The sequence below is a fragment of the Anser anser genome, assembly GCF_964211835.1.
Source record: "Anser anser genome assembly, chromosome: 11".
Lineage (NCBI taxonomy): Eukaryota > Metazoa > Chordata > Aves > Anseriformes > Anatidae > Anser > Anser anser.
This window is the reverse complement of record NC_139732.1, coordinates 11316350-11332441: the sequence shown is the minus strand read 5'-3', so window position 1 is coordinate 11332441 and position 16092 is coordinate 11316350. Positions and strand designations below refer to the sequence as shown.

The 16092-nt window shown below is 57.0% G+C and overlaps 1 protein-coding gene across 1 annotated transcript; it reads left to right on the top strand.

Annotated features, from left to right (window-relative positions):
- Positions 1-81: 81 nt before the first annotated feature.
- COG4 (component of oligomeric golgi complex 4) lies at positions 82-15802 on the top strand. Its single transcript, XM_083851903.1, has 19 exons — positions 82-239; positions 1841-1923; positions 2106-2220; positions 2882-3056; positions 3480-3673; positions 3828-3933; positions 5189-5346; positions 5839-5894; positions 7748-7881; positions 8670-8788; positions 9356-9522; positions 10094-10259; positions 11771-11833; positions 12272-12388; positions 13653-13745; positions 13993-14076; positions 14350-14451; positions 14788-14916; positions 15164-15802. The coding sequence occupies exons 1-19, from the start codon at positions 129-131 to the stop codon at positions 15296-15298; spliced, it is 2307 nt and encodes a 768-aa protein (XP_083708029.1). The 5' UTR covers positions 82-128; the 3' UTR covers positions 15299-15802.
- Positions 15803-16092: the final 290 nt, after the last annotated feature.

Sequence of the window (16092 nt, the reverse complement as noted above, 5' to 3'; positions counted from 1 at the left end):
GGCTCGGAATGACCGGGAGGGAGGCGGTCGCGGTGCCGGCGGGCGGAGCGGGGCGGCGGAGGGCGGCCGGGCAGCGCGGGCAGCCCGGCGGGCCGGGGCGGGAGGAGGAGGGGGGGCGCGGCGCCAAGATGGCGGCGGGCGGCGCGGCCGGGCCCTGCGGGCTGCCCATGGAGCGGCTGCGGGCGCTGACGGAGCTGGGCGAGCTGCAGGCGGCCTACGGGAGGCTGTGCCGGGAGGAGGTGGGGGCGGGCGGGGGGGGACGGGGAGAGGGAAGGGAAGGGAAGGGAAGGGAAGGGAAGGGAAGGGAAGGGAAGGGAAGGGAAGGGAAGGGAAGGAAAAAAGGGGAGAGGGAGGGGAGAGGAAGGAGAGGAAGGAGGGAGGAAAGGAGAGAGGGAGGGAGGAAAGGAGAGAGGGAGGGAATGAGGAAGGAAGAAGGGAGGAGGAAAGAAAAGGAAAGGAAGAGAATGAGGGGAGAAAGAGGAAGGGAAGGAGAGAGGGAGGGAAGGAGGAAAAAGGGAAGGAGGGAGGGAAGGTGAGAGGAAAGAAAGGGGGGAAGGCGAAAGGGAGGGAAGGAAGGAAGGAGAGGGAGGACACAGGAAGGAGAGGAGGAGGAAAAAAGGGAAGGAGGGAGGGAAGGTGAGAGGAAAGAAAGGGAGCGAAGAAGAAAGGAAGAGAAGGACACAGGAAGGAGAGAGGGAGAGGAGGAGGGAAGGTGAGAGGAAGGAGGATAAAAGGGGAGGAAGGAGAGAAGGACGGAGAGGAAGGGATGAAAGGAAGGAGAGAGGGAGAGAAGGAGGGAGGAGAGGAGAGGAAAGGAAAGAGGAAGAAAAGGAGGGGGGAAAAGAAGGGGAAGGGAAGGAGAGAGGGAGGGAGGAGGAAAAAGGGAAAGGGAGGGAAGGTGAGAGGGTGGAGGGATAGGGAAGGAAGGAGGGAGGGAAGAAAGGAAGGAGAGAGAAGAAGGAAATAAGGGAAGGAAGGAGAGAGGAAGAGAAGGAAAGAGGGAAGGAGAGGAAGAAAATGAAGGAGGGAGGAAGGAAGAAAGGAGGAAGGAGGAAAGGAGAGAGGGAAGGAACAAGGAAGTAGGAAGAGAAAAAGGGAGAGGAGGAGGGAGGGGAAAAGGGAGAGAGGAAACGAAGGGAAAGAAGGAGGAAAGGAAAGAGGAAGAGAAGGAAGAAGGGAGAAAGGAGAGGAAGGGAGAAGAAAGGAAAAGAAAGGGAGAGAAGATAAGAGGAAAGAGGGATAGGGAAGAAAGGAGGGAGGGAAGAAAGGAGGGAGAGGGAAGGAAAGAGGAAACGAGGGAGGGAGGGAGAGAGGAAGAGAAGGAAGGAGGGGAAGGGAAGAAAGGAGAGAGGGAGGGAAAAATAAGGGAGGGAAGGAAGGAGGGAGGAAAAGAGAGGGAGGGAACAAGGAAGTGGGAAGAGAAGAAGGGAGGGAAGGAGAGGGAAAAAAAGGGAGAGAGAAAATAAGGGAGGGAAGGAGGAAGGGAAAAAATGAAGGAGCGAGGGTTGGTCGGTGCCGGTGCAGCCGCTGCCTCAGCCTGGCTGGGGGTGACGGTGGGGTGCTGGGGCTGCGGGTTGGGGTCATCGGCCCAAGGGGGATGGGCAGGGGCAGGCTGCAGGTGAGCTCAGCTACAAGACAGGCAATGAGGCGGTCAGGTTGGGGATTTTTACAAAAAAACAAACAATCAAAAAAAAACCCACAAAACCATCATATTGTGGGGTTAAAATGAGAGCTCAGGGGTGGATTCACCAACACCTGTGCTCGTGGAAGCACTAAAACCTCGCTGGTGGTGAGGTAAATCCACAGCTCTGGTGCTGAGCCCCTGCCCCTCGCCCCGCAGCAAGCCGTGCAGGAGGAGCTGGACGCCCTCATGGAGCAGCAGAGCGTGGTGGAGAACAAGATGGTGGCGCTTCAGCGCATGGGGTCAGTGCCGTGCTGCCTTCGTCTGCCTCGCCGCGCGGGGAGGGAGGAAAGGGGGCGTTCGTCCACCCCCACAGCCCCTTCCAGGGCCGTCTGACTTCCGTGCTCGGCTCCTGGAATAAAAGATTTGGGCTGGGTTTGGGGGAAGGAACCCGGCCGCTTACCAAACTGCGTTTTGTGCGCAGCCCCAACCTGCAGCTCATCGAGGGGGACGCCCAGCAGCTGGCGGGGATGATCGCCTTCACCTGCAGCCTGGCCGAGAACGTCAGCAGCAAGGTCCGGCAGCTCGACCTGGCCAAGGTAGCTGCACGGGGGGGTCTGGGGCTTGTCGTCCTCAGGCTGCGTGCTCACAGCGTGCCTGGAAAATACACAGAGAAATGTGGGTGCTGGGAGCGGCCTCGGTGCTGCTGGGTGGTGGCTTCTTGCTGGGCTCCTGGGTGTCGGAGGGTACGAGAGTAAATAACTTGTAGGATTGTCCACGTGGCAGCTGGTTATCCAGCCTGTTCTTGTGGTTTCTGCCAAGTAAGCTGAGGTTGGTCTGTGTCAGCCCTCTGTTAGCGGTTGCCTTGCTGAGGATGGTCGTTGTCCCTCGACACTGGGCAGGAAGCCGGGCTGTCCTGTTCTTTGCACGAGGATGGGCTGAGAGCTGCTCAAATCAAAACATATCAAGGGTGGCTGCCTCTGGTCTCTGCCATTTAGGCTGGAGCACGGTCTGTGAGTTCATTCTGAGTGCTGATGGACACGTGCTGCTTTTTTGAATTCATTGGACTTACACCTTTCATTTTTTACAACTTTAAACTTCATTTACTTTGGGGATTCTGCTTAGTTAGTTGTTTATTGTGCAGAGAAGCATCGCTTCGATCTGTTTCTTCCATCTTTTTCCCCTCGTGCTGCCCTCTCCGTCCTTTCTTCCCACTTCTGCTTCCCTGCTCAGCCTGCACTGGTTTTCCCTTCCTTGCAGAACCGCCTCTACCAGGCCATCCAGAGAGCTGACGACATCCTGGACCTGAAGTTCTGCATGGACGGCGTGCAGACAGCCCTGCGGGGTGAAGATTACGAGCAAGCAGCGGCTCACATCCATCGCTACCTGTCCCTGGACAAATCCGTCATCGAGCTCAGTCGTCAGGGCAAGGAAGGTGAGGGCTGCTGGCGGGGAGGAGCCGACACTCACCGCTCCGGTCGGGTCTCTGGAGGCTGCGGGGTGCTTTGTGGTGGGTGCCTCAGCTCAGCAGGCAAAGCAGAACATCCAGAGGTCACAGACATAGAGGTGAAAGTGAAATTAGGCTTGAATTAATTGATTAATTGAAGGAGAATCCCTAGCACAAGGTTTCAGTAGCGTTTCTGATGCCAGCTGGGTGAAAAAGAACGTACAGGACAAAAGAAGAGAGGGGGAAGGCCTTGTCAGGGAGGAACGTTGCAGCGCTGCGGCGTGATACCAGGCAAAACAGCTGGGCACGAAGGGAACAGGCTGGGCGATCCCTGCAGAACTGTCCTGGTTGGTTTGGTCACGTCCTCTGCCTGAGACCAACGTGCTGTTACCTCTGCCCTTCTTCGACCAGGGGGCATAATCGATGCCAACCTGAAGCTCCTGCAGGAGTCAGAGCAGCGCCTGAAGGCGATTGTCACAGAGAAGTTTGACACGGCTATGAAGCAGGGAGACCTGCCCCAGGTGGAACGCTTCTTCAAGATCTTTCCCCTGCTGGGCTTACACGAGGAGGGGCTGAGCAAGTTCTCCGAGTACCTCTGCAAGCAGGTAAGGGGTTCTGGGGCCGCGAAACACGCAGAGACCTGACCGTCTCCTGGAGAAAGCAAAATCCAGTCTGCTGGGTCTTGGCTGTGGCTTGTTCATCTTTGAAGCCAGCACTGGCCTTCAGCTCAGCTCTCCGACTGTCCCTGCTGTCACACAGGTGGCCAAGAAAGCGGAGGAGAACCTGCAGCTGGTGATGGGGACAGACATGAGCGACCGTCGAGCTGCTGTCATCTTTGCAGACACCCTGACGCTCCTCTTTGAAGGTAATCTTCTCCCTCTTTGGGGGTGGATTGGAAGTAGTCCGTGATGGGATCCGTCAATTTAAACGCTTTGAGTTGTAGTTCCAGGGGAGCACAAAACGCCCTCTGAGCCATGGGAGGGCCCTGCTGGAGGGATGGGGACGCAGACAGATGTTTTCCCAGCCAGAAGAGGGCATTAAAATAAGCGATCTGTCCTACCCACAGCGTGTGTAGGCACAAAGTGGATTTGCAAAGGATTGTTTTGGCTTCCTCCAGGAATCACTCTTCTTGTTCTCTGCATCCTCAAGACACGTGGGTATTCCCTGTAGGGTTTTCAGGCGTGCAGCTCTCCAGACAAACAAATCAGATCCCTAAAAGTTGAACAGCTGTTGATGGCCCCAGGCCTGGCTCTTCAAGGAGGACCACGGCAGCTTGGAAGCGGGGAGGGAAGGGAGAAGGGGGAATATGAATGCTCTGAGGGAACGTCGCCAACGACAGTAATTGAGATCCCGTGGTGATTAATCCTCCTCTTCTGTTGTGCCCGCTGCAGTTCCAGGCTGTGGCACTGCCAAGTCGCTGCCAGCCTGGCACCGTGCTGCTGTTGGAGGCCCTCAAAGCCAAAGGGGCTTTCTCGGCAGAAGTGCCAGAAGAGGGGGAGGGTCGTGAACTCTTGAGGCAGAGAGTTTGTGAGGAGAAAGCAGTCTTGGAGAGGGGCTTCCTTGGAGATGAGCTTTTTCTCCGAGGAGGTCCTGCCCTCACTGGTGCGTGACAGAGAGGAGCAGAGCTTTCCCCAGGCTGATCTTCCTAACGCTGCTGTTGTGTGACTTGGTCGGTGCTGAAAGCTGGGACTGGATGCGGATGGCAGTTGTGTGCCCTGCCAGGTTTATCCTGGGCAGCATCCTGCTGTGAAAGCTTTGTTCCTTCACGCCTTGCGTCTTGTCTTGCTGGGTGGGAGGGCAGCTGCCTACATCCCACGGCAGGAGCTCTTCAGAGGTGGCTTGCACCCCAGGAGATGTGCACCACAGCCTTGCAGTAAGCAGGAGAGAAGCCAGAAGGCATGGTATGCAGAGGGAAGGTGCCGTGGAAGAAGGGGTGGTGATGACAGGCTGCCAGTAAGCCTCTGGAGAGTGGCTGGACAGTGTGACCTGTTTATCCAGGCCCTGTCTGAGGACCTGCACAGCTCTGCTCTGGGTCCAGCCTGAACGAGAACTCCTGCCCGAGGCTGCCTCTCGCTCCTGAGAGAGCAGAGTCCACCCGGTCGTTTTCTCTTCGCCTGCAGGGATCGCTCGCGTCGTGGAGACCCACCAGCCCATCGTGGAGACCTACTACGGGCCAGGAAGGCTGTACACCCTCATCAAGCACCTGCAAGGAGAGTGTGACCAGCAGGTGGAGAAGGTGGTGGAGAAGTTCGTCAAGGAGAGGGACTACCACAGGCAGGTAAGAGGGGGCGATCCTGCCCCACACAGCCAGCTGAGCCCCTCTGCAGGGCCCTGACTGCCCTAGAGGCGAAGTTTGACCTCGTGTTTGGGGAGAAACGTTGCCTTACTCCATCCTTGCACTGATGGTTGAAGTGCTCCAGCCTGTAGCTGTCCTCTCTGTTGCAGAGGAGGATTCAGTGTGAGCGTGATAAGCAGACCCAGGGCATGGAGTTATGCCCGTGCAGGTCTGTAGGGTGCTCTCAGCGTGCCCTCCCTGCTGCCTTGCTCCCGCTCCTGCTCGAGGCAGGACTGCTGTAACATCTCACGATCACGTCCCTCGGAGCCTCCATTGGCATTCCCATCTCACAGCCCTCCCTGGCAGGCTGAGCTCTGTCCCGGAGGAAGAGGTGCACCGACGCAGTGTCGTCCTCCGTGGGCCACCGCATGAGAAGGGGCTGTTAACTTCAGGTCACCAGCAAAAACTGTGGTGACTTCTGTTTTGCAATTGCAGTTCCAGCAAGTTCAGAACAGCATGATGAGAAGTTCTGCAGAGAAGATTGAACCAAGGTAAAACAAAACCTCTTTTTGCTCTCTGGTTTTCACTCTCATTTAGAGAACTCTTCCCATCTTCCAGAGGCTTTGTGGCTACTAAAGCTTAGCGTCTGTGTTAGGTACCCTTCACTGCCCTTTTATAAAGACAGCTTCCATGGTGGTGCTTTATTTTGCTGACTCATTATTTGAGGTCTTGGCCTTGAACGTTGCTGGAGGGCTGAGAATATCACTGCACACAAAGCACCGAGCCTTTATTTGGCTCTTCCGCCACTTGTTGATGGGCAGAGTGCAGTCCTTGGAGCCCGTGAACTGGAGCAGCTCTCTGGGCAGATAATTCCTGGCATAATTAGGAAAAAATCTTTGGGTCCTTTCAGTCTGTGCTGCTGCAGTGATGCTGTAACGCTAGCGTCTTGGTAATGAACTCGAGTACCCTCAGTCTCCCTTCTTGTCTTTTTGTCTTGAGTGTTTGTATAACCCTTAAGTAAAGCCATCTGAAAGCGCCCTCAGCCCATCTGGCGTTGCGTGACTTCTAAACACGCCTTGAAAGGCAACTTGTGTTCCTCAAACAAGATGTCTGTGGACCTACACGACCAGTTAGTCACTGGTAACAGGGTGAGCCACGTACTCGTGGCTCTGAGTAAATGCGGACACGTCCCAGGCTTTCTGAGCTTTTGCTTTTTCATCCAAAGAACAAAGGTAACGGCTCCTCGTCCCGCTTGTTTATTGGGAGGCTGCAAGCAGTGCATGCAAAGTGCTTTGTGCTCGCTGATGAAAAAGCTGATCTGACAATTTTCCTTTCGTAGCCCCCTCTGATCTGAGCGCTGTGTTCTGTGTTGTCACGTGCTTCCTTGGCTCCACAGCTCCCGGGCTGCTGAGCTTAAACTGATCCTGCATCATTTCCAGAAAAAAACACACAGATCTGGGCCCAGGAGCACACGCGTGGAGGTGGCAGGGACCGGGCGTTTCTAGCACTGGCCACGCAGGTGCCACAGACTCAGAGCAAAACCAAGGCAGGGAGGAGGCTGCTGAAAGTCTCTGGTCCGACCCACGCAGGGCTGATTTTGAAGTTCAATCAGACTGCTCAGATTCTTGTAGTCCTTACTACGGTGATTTTAATGTGGCTGCTCTCGCATCCACGAGGGAAACGAAGAAGCTTCTCTAACGATTTTCTCAGGACGCTTTGATTGTCACATACTTCAGATGTATTTGTGATGTTTAGCACAGATGGTTAAGTCCCTGAGATGGCAAATCCCTTAGATGGCAGCTGTCCTGTTGGTCATGAAAATAAAATGGGGAAATAATCCCCAGGTGGGCTGGCATCTCTTACTCGGGAAGATCTCCCTGGAATATGTAGGAGTTTTTTTGTGGCTTCCCCCACGTCCGAGCTCCGAGCTGTGCTCCATGCTGGCAGAGTGCGGTCTGCCTTAAAGCAGTCGGCAGATGCGAGTCTCGTGGCTGGGCACAGAGCAGGGAATTGCTGCTGCTGCTCCAGGAGCCTGCCGTAAACCAGCTGCTGCTGGCCCAGTTTGCCACCGGGTGCCTGACAGATGAGCTGCTGAGCCAATCCATCCTGGCGGCGCTCGGCTGCTTCCCAGCACAACTCGTCCCCGTTTAATTCAGCGTACGGCGGCGAGCTGTCAAGGCTAGAAGCAACTCTCCATGTAAACGAGCTCCCCAAATATCCTTCAAAGCAGGACTGGCATTACCTGCACGTAGCAGTTACTCTGCTGAGCTTTGCAACCTGACAGCGCAGATGGAAACGGGTGGTAGTGATCTCGGAGTAAAACAGAGAACGCTACTTCACGGGGTAAATGGCATCCCTGCTCTCGGTGTCTTGCTGCTTTGACTCTCACTGTGTCCCCTTGCAGGGAACTCGACCCGATTTTGACAGAGGTCACCCTGATGAACGCCCGCAGCGAGCTCTACTTGAGGTTCATCAAGAGACGAATAACGGCGGACTTCGAGGTGGGGGACTCCATGGCCCCCGAGGAGGTGAAGCAAGGTAACGCCTGCAGCACCGACGCCCGGGGGCTCTGCTCCTCGCGGAGCTGTACCGGGCTGGGGTCAGGGCAGCGTGGCACAGCTGCAGGGGCACCCAGGGAGCGCTCCGTGGAAGAGGACTGCCTAGCCTGGCCTCCCCAAATCTGTTTTCAGCGGTGAGCTTCCTGACAAAGCTCTACCGTAACAGTCCTCTGCACGGGGGCTTTTCAAACTCCGGTACGTCTTAGTGAGGGAAGTTGTTTAAGTCACACAGGTCGCTACAGCTCTGCCAGGAAAAAAAAACATCTGTGGCTGCTGCATCAGGTGGCAGCACCAGGCACTGTATGACCACCGAGGAGGGCAAATTGAAGGGGAACTCTGAGAAGATTGTGACTAGCAGTTGGTATCACCGGGGCAGGAAGCGTTCCCTGGTCCATGTTCTAGTCCAACACCAGCAAGTTGTTCCCTCTAACAGGGAACCAGCCTTAGGAATGACTGCAGAGCATAATAAACAAGGTGCCCAAAGAAAGGGAGGGCCCTGTGGTCACTGTAGGCACAAATCCTAAAGGCAGAGGCCGCAGGGAAAACAGGCTCAGGGTTTTGGTACTCCGTGGAGCTCTGAAGTCAGATGCATCACCTGCAAAAGTCATCTCAGCTCTTTCAGCTCCACGCTTGAGGCCTGTGGTTTATTCCAGGTTGAGATTTGCAGGCGCGTGTCCATCAGGTGCCCCTTAGACAGGCAGCAAGGGATTAGGTGGAGCTTCTTTCTGGCCCTTGGTCCAGCTGATGGCTCTCCTCGGTGTTCTGCAGAGCATCAGAAGCAGCTGGACAAGCTGCTCAACAACTGCCTGCTGAGCTGCACCATGCAGGAGCTCATCGGCTACTACATCACCATGGAGCAGTACTTCATGAGGGAGACCGTCAACAAGGTAGGGCTCAGAGGGCGTTTGCAGGAGCCTGTGCTCCGTGCCGGCAGCCCACACCTCCAGGGGAGTCCCCAGGGAGGGCGATGGACGCACAGCAGAGCTGCAGTTGTTGTTGGGAAGGTCTGTCAGGGCCCCTGGCCTTGGAAAGCAAGCAGTCTTTCCTGAGATTTACTCCAGACATACCTCTGAGTATGGCAAGCTGTGTGCTGGGGCAGGGCTGGCAGCCAGACCCACCTGGTGCTCTCTCCTTGCCCAAATGTAGCTGCTGGCTCTGGTCGTACCCCTCCATCGGCTTCACACTGCTCTCCTTGCTCCCTCTGCTTGCACTGCTGCCGGAGCTCAGAGCCCGAGCGGTATCGGGAGGGTGTGAGGCACCTGCTCCAAACACAGCTTGTTTGGATCAATGATCACAGACGTTCTGGAGATCAGATCTTCCACCTCTGGGGGCTGCTGAGCAGCAGGATGAGCGATAGCAGGTGGCACTCCACAGCTTGGTCTCGCAGCGCTGCTCCGAGAGGGCTCCTCTCTTCCCTCGCTGAGCTCAGGGCGCTGAGGCTGCTTTGTTTGCAGGCTGTGGCCATGGACAGCTACGAGAAGGGCCAGCTCACCTCCAGCATGGTGGACGACGTGTTTTACATAGTGAAGAAATGCATCGGGAGGGCTCTGTCCAGCTCCAGCATAGACTGCCTCTGTGCCATGATCAACCACTCCACCACCGAGCTGGAGTCCGACTTCAGGTAAGGAAAAGACACCAGGTTTGTCATAACCTCCCTTCTCCTCGTGTTCTGCAAACTGCTGTCGGATGGTGTTCCCTGTGCTCTCTGTCTTTGGACCTCTGCTTTGTCATCTCTGTGGTAGATGCTGGTAGGAAGCAGTGCGTGCTTTTCTCCCAGCAGCAGTGCCCACCTGTAGGACAGAGCCACAGAAGAGAAAAAGAACCACAATGGCACCACGGTCACTCCCCGTCGTTCTCTGGGTTGCCCGTGGGCCTGCTCGGTAGCCACTTGAACGTTTGCCTTTGGGGTGAGCCTGCAGAAACTGGCCTGCTGCTGTTTCTCATCCCAGTGTGGGAGCAGAGAACTGACTGAAGACAACAGACAGCTGCTGGCAGGATTTTGAGGGAATTTTTTTATTTATTTTTTGACTTCAGCCTTGTGTCTTTCAGATGATGATGGCAGGAGATACCTGCCATCCTTTGTCCCTCTGCAATTCCCCTTCCCTTTTTCCAGGCCACAGCTCAGCCCAGCACAACTCTGTTGCTTCTTGCAGTGCTTGCTCTAAGCCCTGTGTGTTCTGCTTGCCCCGCAGGGAGGTTCTGTACAACAAGCTGAAGCAGGGCTTTCCGGCCACGACCTTCCAGGACTTCCAGAGAGGGGTGACCAGCGCCGTGAACATCATGCACAGCAGCCTGCAGCAGGGCAAGTTCGATACCAAAGGCATCGAGAGCACCGACGAGGCCAAGCAGTCCTTTCTGGTGGGTTTGGAAGCTGTCCTGGTAAAAGAAGAGTTGGGATAAGGGGAAGGGCGATGGGAAAACTCATGGGAATGGGATTCTCTGTCACAGAGAACCTGAAAACCTGTTTCAGGCATGATGGGTGGCCCGACTTTGGGTGTCCAGTAGATGCTTCTGCCTCATTGCATGTCTGTGGGGCTTTCACGCGAGGCTTGCCCTGCTGCAGTGACGTCCCCCTCTAGTCTGGGGAGGTGTCTGGGCTCGAGGTGGCCCCTTGAGGTAGCCATCAGCCCTCTTCTTCGCAGGCTCTGCACAGAGGTGGTGGGAGAGGCTCCCACCTGCACCTTCCCCTGGATGAGAGAAGTTCCTGGCCCACGCTCAGCGCTCCTTCATCCTCGCTTATCATAGAACGGCCTGTGTTGAAAAGGAGCTTAAAGATCATCTAGTTTCAACCCCCCTGCTCTGGGCGGGGTTGCCAGCCACTGGAGCAGGCTGCCCAGAGACAGGAGAGTTTCCATTAGAGCAGGGTTGTCTGCTCCCCTTGGCACGCAGGATCCTCCTCTTGCCTTCTCCTAACACCAGCACCACAACTCTGTGCGCTCGAGCTGGCCAGAGCACGGCAGCGAGCGTTACAGACCCCAGGAGAGCACTTGGAGGGCTGCTGCTCCTGTGCTGTGCAGCACAGCGTGGCCTCGCCTCTGGTGGGAGCTGCGCAGGCCTTGCACTGGGGAAAAGACCTCACTGGGAGGGCATCTCTGCCTGGATCTGCTCCCTGCTTTCAGGCAGCCCTGGGGGCGGAGACCCTGGGAGCGCTGGAGAGGAGCTGGCTCAGACATAAGCAGCTGTGAGCACGCTGTACAGGTTCCCTTGCACTCCCACTGTACGAGGAGAGAAGGGAGCAGGAGGGACTGCTTTCGTTTCATTAAACTCGGTTACAAGTTTCTTGATGCAAAGCACTTAAAAGTGTCAGTTCTCCCTCCGGAATTCCTCCTTCACCTGTCAGCTCGCCTCGTTCCCCCGTCTGCACAAACCCCAGCGTTATTCTGACAGTCAGTTCGGCTCCAGCAGGTAGAGAACAGTCTGTTCAGGGAAGAGCAGATATTCATCTGGCAGGAGGGGTGCTGATTCCTCCTGCCTACACACAAATGCCTTCCCTGCTTCTCTGGATGTGCTGCGTCTCGACCATCACCTCCAGCTGCTCCTGGACTGTTGTTCTTCGTGACGCTGTCACAGAAAGGAGCAGAGATGTTGGGGGTACACCCCCTCTTCCACCAGCTGGGGCTTTGCTGCAGCATCGTGGACAGATTGATGATGAGGAAGAGGAGAGGACTGAACCACCTCAGCCTGTACCAGCTGCAGGCTCAGCCCAGGGGCTCAGCGTGGTTCAGCTTCATGCAGCGATCTGATCACGCCGTAGCACCTCTGCCCCCTCAAATGTTTCCATTTCAGTCTGGAGTGTGAGCAGGGCATGGAGCAAGTGATGGAAAATTCCAGTGATTTTTACTTGCCTTTTTGTTTTCTCCCCTCCCCAGGTGACCCTAAACAACGTGGAGGTCTGCAGCGAAAACATCATGACCCTGAAGAAAACGTTGGAGGTGCGGTCTCGATTGTTTGCTGTTTTTTCTCTAATCAAACTCATATTATCCTCCCACAGGGTGGGGTAAAATAAGCTTTCTGGACTTTGCTTTGCTCAAACTCCTGATATCTTCACCCTCCAGCCGTAGGAAAGCAATTTTGAGCTGGCAGAGCAATCTCCGGCTGACACCTCAGTGGTGTAGCTCAGCCTGGCTGGAAATACCAGTTCCTCCGTGTGGACCAAGCCGGGAATCGGTGCAATAAAACCATGTCATTGTGGTTCTCTGGTGCTGCCTGGGGCTTCCTTTCTTGCTGCTCCATCCCCAGCAGCTCCTGCCTTTGTGTGGGCTTGGTGGCTGTCCTTACCTGCAAGCCTGCTGCCAGGGCTGGGCGGCGCGGAGGGGCAGAGGCAGCCCAGGGAATTAGTTAGCAACGTGCTCGGGGGTCTCTTCCCGCAGAGCGACTGTGCCAAGCTGCTCAGCCAAGGCTTCGGGGGCGAACAGGCGCAGGCCAAGATTGAGAGCTGCCTCTCCGACATGGCTGCCGTCTCCAACAAGTTCCGGGACCTGCTGCAGGTGAGTGCAGGGCGCTCCTGCCGGCCTCCAGCACCCGCTGCCGGCCTCTTCGGGGAGAGGGGAGGCAGCCCACGCCTGGTGGCTCGTGTCACGGCCACGTCTGGCTCCCGGAGTGCTGGCTGAGGCGTGCAGGTGGAACCAAGCAATCGATTTTGAGGCACACAAACGGATCCAGCCCACGTGCACAGCTGCGCCAGCTGGCAGCCCCGTGAAAAATGCTGGAAGCAGCTGCAGAGGCAGAAGGAATGTCGTTCCCTTTGTCTTCGCTCAGCACAGAGCAGTGGTTGGTTGGTTCAGCGTGTTCAGGAGGAGCAATACTGGGGGCTCCTCCATTCTCCCTTGTAGCCCAGCATGTTGTCAGCCTCTCCCGAGCCCCATGGGGCAGCGGGGAAGAAGGGCTGTTGGTAGAGAAGATCACAAGACTACAAGTGAACACTCATGAGGCCTGCGGTCAGTACTGGAATCAGACAGCTCACAGATAAGGAGTAAAACTCTCCAGTCTGGTGTCAGTGCAGTATTAAAAGCGGCTGCAAAGCACTCAGGAGGCTGAGCAGCAAGCTGCTGCGCTGCCTGAGTCACGCGCACATGAAATTTGCCTTGGAAAAGGGCAATTGCCAGCAGGGCCTGCTCAGAAATGCCAATTTGAGTTAAAAACTTTCATCAAATGCCAGGCAGTGTCGGTACCTGAATAGCTTCGTGCTGGGTGAGCTTTCTTGACATCTTGCTGAGCTAAATGGGGTGGTTGGCAGGAGAGGGCTTTCAGAGAGCTCTTGAGTACTGGAGCAGAGTGAACAGCCTTTGCTGACAGCCTGCTGCTCGGGGGAGAGGGCGCGTGCTGGGGCTGCGATTAATTCAGAGCGCTGACTCTGCTCGCAGCTTTTATCCTCCTTTTAGCTTCTCCCACTGCGCTGGGGGCGGGAGGCAGCAGCTGAGGCCGACCGCGGCATCCTCCTGGGCTGGGTGGGAGGCTGGTGTCTGCGCCCTCCCTGCCCTGCTGCAGCTCAGCCCTGTGCAGCCTGGGGGCCGATGTCCTTCCTCTTCTTGTCACCGTGGTGTCCTCAGAGCCACGCGGTGCTGGAAGAGCGTGGGATCTGGCTGCGGCTCCAGGACTTTGGATTCATTTTCCTGTGGAAGGCTGTGGGTTGATTTCCCCAGCTCGTGATAAGGATGGGGGGGCAGCAGAGGCAGCCTGGCTGCAGGGATTGGGTGTTGTTGGACATTGCCTGTGCTCAGTTCTCTCCTGGCCTCTTCTCATCCCCCTCAGGAAGGAGTCAGTGACCTGAACAACACGGCCATCAAGCCCCAGGTGAAGCCCTGGATCAACCTCTTCCTCTCCATCTCCCACAGCATCGAGGAGGTAAGGCTCAGCCCCTCCGCTTCCAGCTCCCTTCTGCGCTCTCCATCCTCCGCACGACAGTGCAGAGCGACTGCTGACTCATCCCCTCAGCCCTCTGCCGTTCCTCAGCACGGAGAAACGGTGAAATACCCGGAACGTGCTCAGCATCCCAGCCTGGAAAAGGGCAGCTGGCTTGACAGGAGCTCAAGAAAAAGTCCTCCGTTCACAGCAGGTCACGTAAACAGCCCTTCTTGTATCTCACTCTCAGGAGGAGTTCAGCGAGTATGAAGCTAATGACCCCTGGGTCCAGCAGTTCATCGTCCATCTGGAGCAGCAGATGACAGAGTTTAAGGTGCGAGAAAGGGAGGGGATGCAGCAGCCTGCCAGGCTTCCACGAGGTGTCTTCCAGCTCTTCCCCTGCTCAGGGCGGGTGGGCTGCACTTGCCTGCAGGGTTCCTGAGCCCCCATCTCCTGCAGTGTTGTTCAACCCACCCCCTCGTACCTGGATTGCTTTTGCCAGTGCTGTCCGCTTGCTGAGTGTGGAAACGATGGTCTTGGTGTGAAAGCTCTCCTAGAACTGTTTTTTTTGGGGGCCTGAAAAAGTGACACGGCTTTCTGTTTCTAGGCTGGACTGTCCCCCGTGATTTACGATAACCTTACTGGCCTCATGACCAGCCTCATAGCCACGGAGCTGGAGAAAGTGCTCCTCAAATCCAGCTTCAACAGGGTAAGCAAAACGCTGCCCTCTGCCCTGTAACGGGGGCACGGCTCCACCCCCCAACCCCTGCTACCCCCAAGGGATGAGGCGAGGGCAGAGACAAAGGGGACCCTGGAGGAAGCTCTGCCACCGTGGGTGGCCAGCTCAGGGAGACCACAAAGGAGGAAAGTGCGTTTTGTGATGGGGCTGGGAGGAGCTTGCAGCAATAGGAAGGCTGAGGTGGGGCCAAACAAGCCGCTGTCCCCAAGAAGTGCCCTAGGAGGAACCCTCCAGCTCGGAGACCTCCCCCTGGGGAACATCTCTTGACTCTCGGAGCTGGGCTAACAGCTGCTCCTCTCCCCGCAGCTGGGCGGCCTGCAGTTCGACAAGGAGCTGCGGTCTCTCATAGCCTATCTCACCACCGTCACCACCTGGACCATCCGCGACAAGTTCGCCCGGCTCTCCCAGATAGCCACCATCCTCAACCTGGAACGGGTGAGCTGCACTCTGCCTGCTTTTTGGGGGGGTTGCTGGACTCGGTGGGGTGCCCTGGGCTCAGCCGGGTGTTGTCACACGTGTGGGGAGGAGAGGAACTGGGAAATTCGCCCTGTGGTCGATGGGTGTTTGCCTGCGGGAGGTAAAGCAGGAAACCCTGCCCCTCCCGGTACGGCCTCAGCTGGAGTTTGAACTGGGCTGGTGCTGGGCCGCTTCCTGCAGCTCTCTCCCCGCTCTTTCCCCACAGGTGACGGAGATCCTGGATTACTGGGGCCCCAACTCGGGCCCGCTCACCTGGCGCCTGACCCCTGCGGAGGTGCGGCGGGTGCTGGGGCTCCGGAAGGACTTCCGTGACGAGGACATCAAGCGCCTGCGCCTGTAGCTCCGCGCGGCCTCAGCGCTGCAGCCGTGGAGCCAGCCCACGTCCTCCCCCGTTGCGTGGTTTTGGGGTGATGGCTGCTCTTCCGCTCACCTGCCTCCGAGCAGGAGGCTCTTCAGGGCATGGGACGAAGAGCCCCTGTCCTTTTGCAGGGCCAGAAGTAGGGCAGCAGAGGAATCTCTCATGTTGAGAGCACGTAACACTAAATGTGCAAGTTTTAAGGGACAGGCTGGTGCTGGCACATGGCTCTTCGTTCCCGGGGGGAGGCCACAGACGGCTCAAGAAACCTGGGGGCTGCCAGAGCACCTTTGAGCTGCGCCCCTGCCTCTCGTGTTGTCCTGCTCCCCGCAGCGCGGTCCTTGGGTTGCGGGTCCACCCTCCCTGGGGCAGAGGCAGCCTGCTGGGGGAAAGGCAGCGTTCCTGCGGGGAGGGCGCTTGGAAAGCCACGAGCAAGCCGCTGTGGGAAGTGGGGCTGTGTAAATAAACCGCGCCTGGCTGAGCAGCGACCTTGGGCTGTGCGTGTGTGTGTGTGCGTGGAGGGGGCCGGAGCCCTGAGCTGAGCCGGGCGCCCTTCCATCGCCCCTGCCCTGGGTCTTTGCTAGCTCAGGGAGGCTGGGGAGGGACCGAGGCGAGTGAGCACATACTAGGAACAAGGTTGTTTTTTTTTTTTTTTTATTTTATTCAAAGAGACCGCATGGATCAGTAACTGCAGAAATAACCTCAGCTGGGGAGGGGGATGCGATTCCACACCCAGGGCTGGGGGGGGGCACTGCTGCTGGGGGAGCAGCGCAGGAGGG

What these genes read in the sequence shown, in the direction of transcription:
- COG4 (XM_083851903.1), top strand. Translation starts at nt 129, where the DNA reads ATGGCGGCGGGCGGCGCGGCCGGGCCCTGCGGGCTGCCCATGGAGCGG. An exon ending in GGCAGCTCGACCTGGCCAAG is followed by an intron (nt 2,221 to 2,881) that starts GTAGCTGCACGG and finishes CCTTCCTTGCAG; the next exon opens with AACCGCCTCTACCAGGCCAT. An exon ending in AGAGGGACTACCACAGGCAG is followed by an intron (nt 5,347 to 5,838) that starts GTAAGAGGGGGC and finishes TTGCAATTGCAG; the next exon opens with TTCCAGCAAGTTCAGAACAG.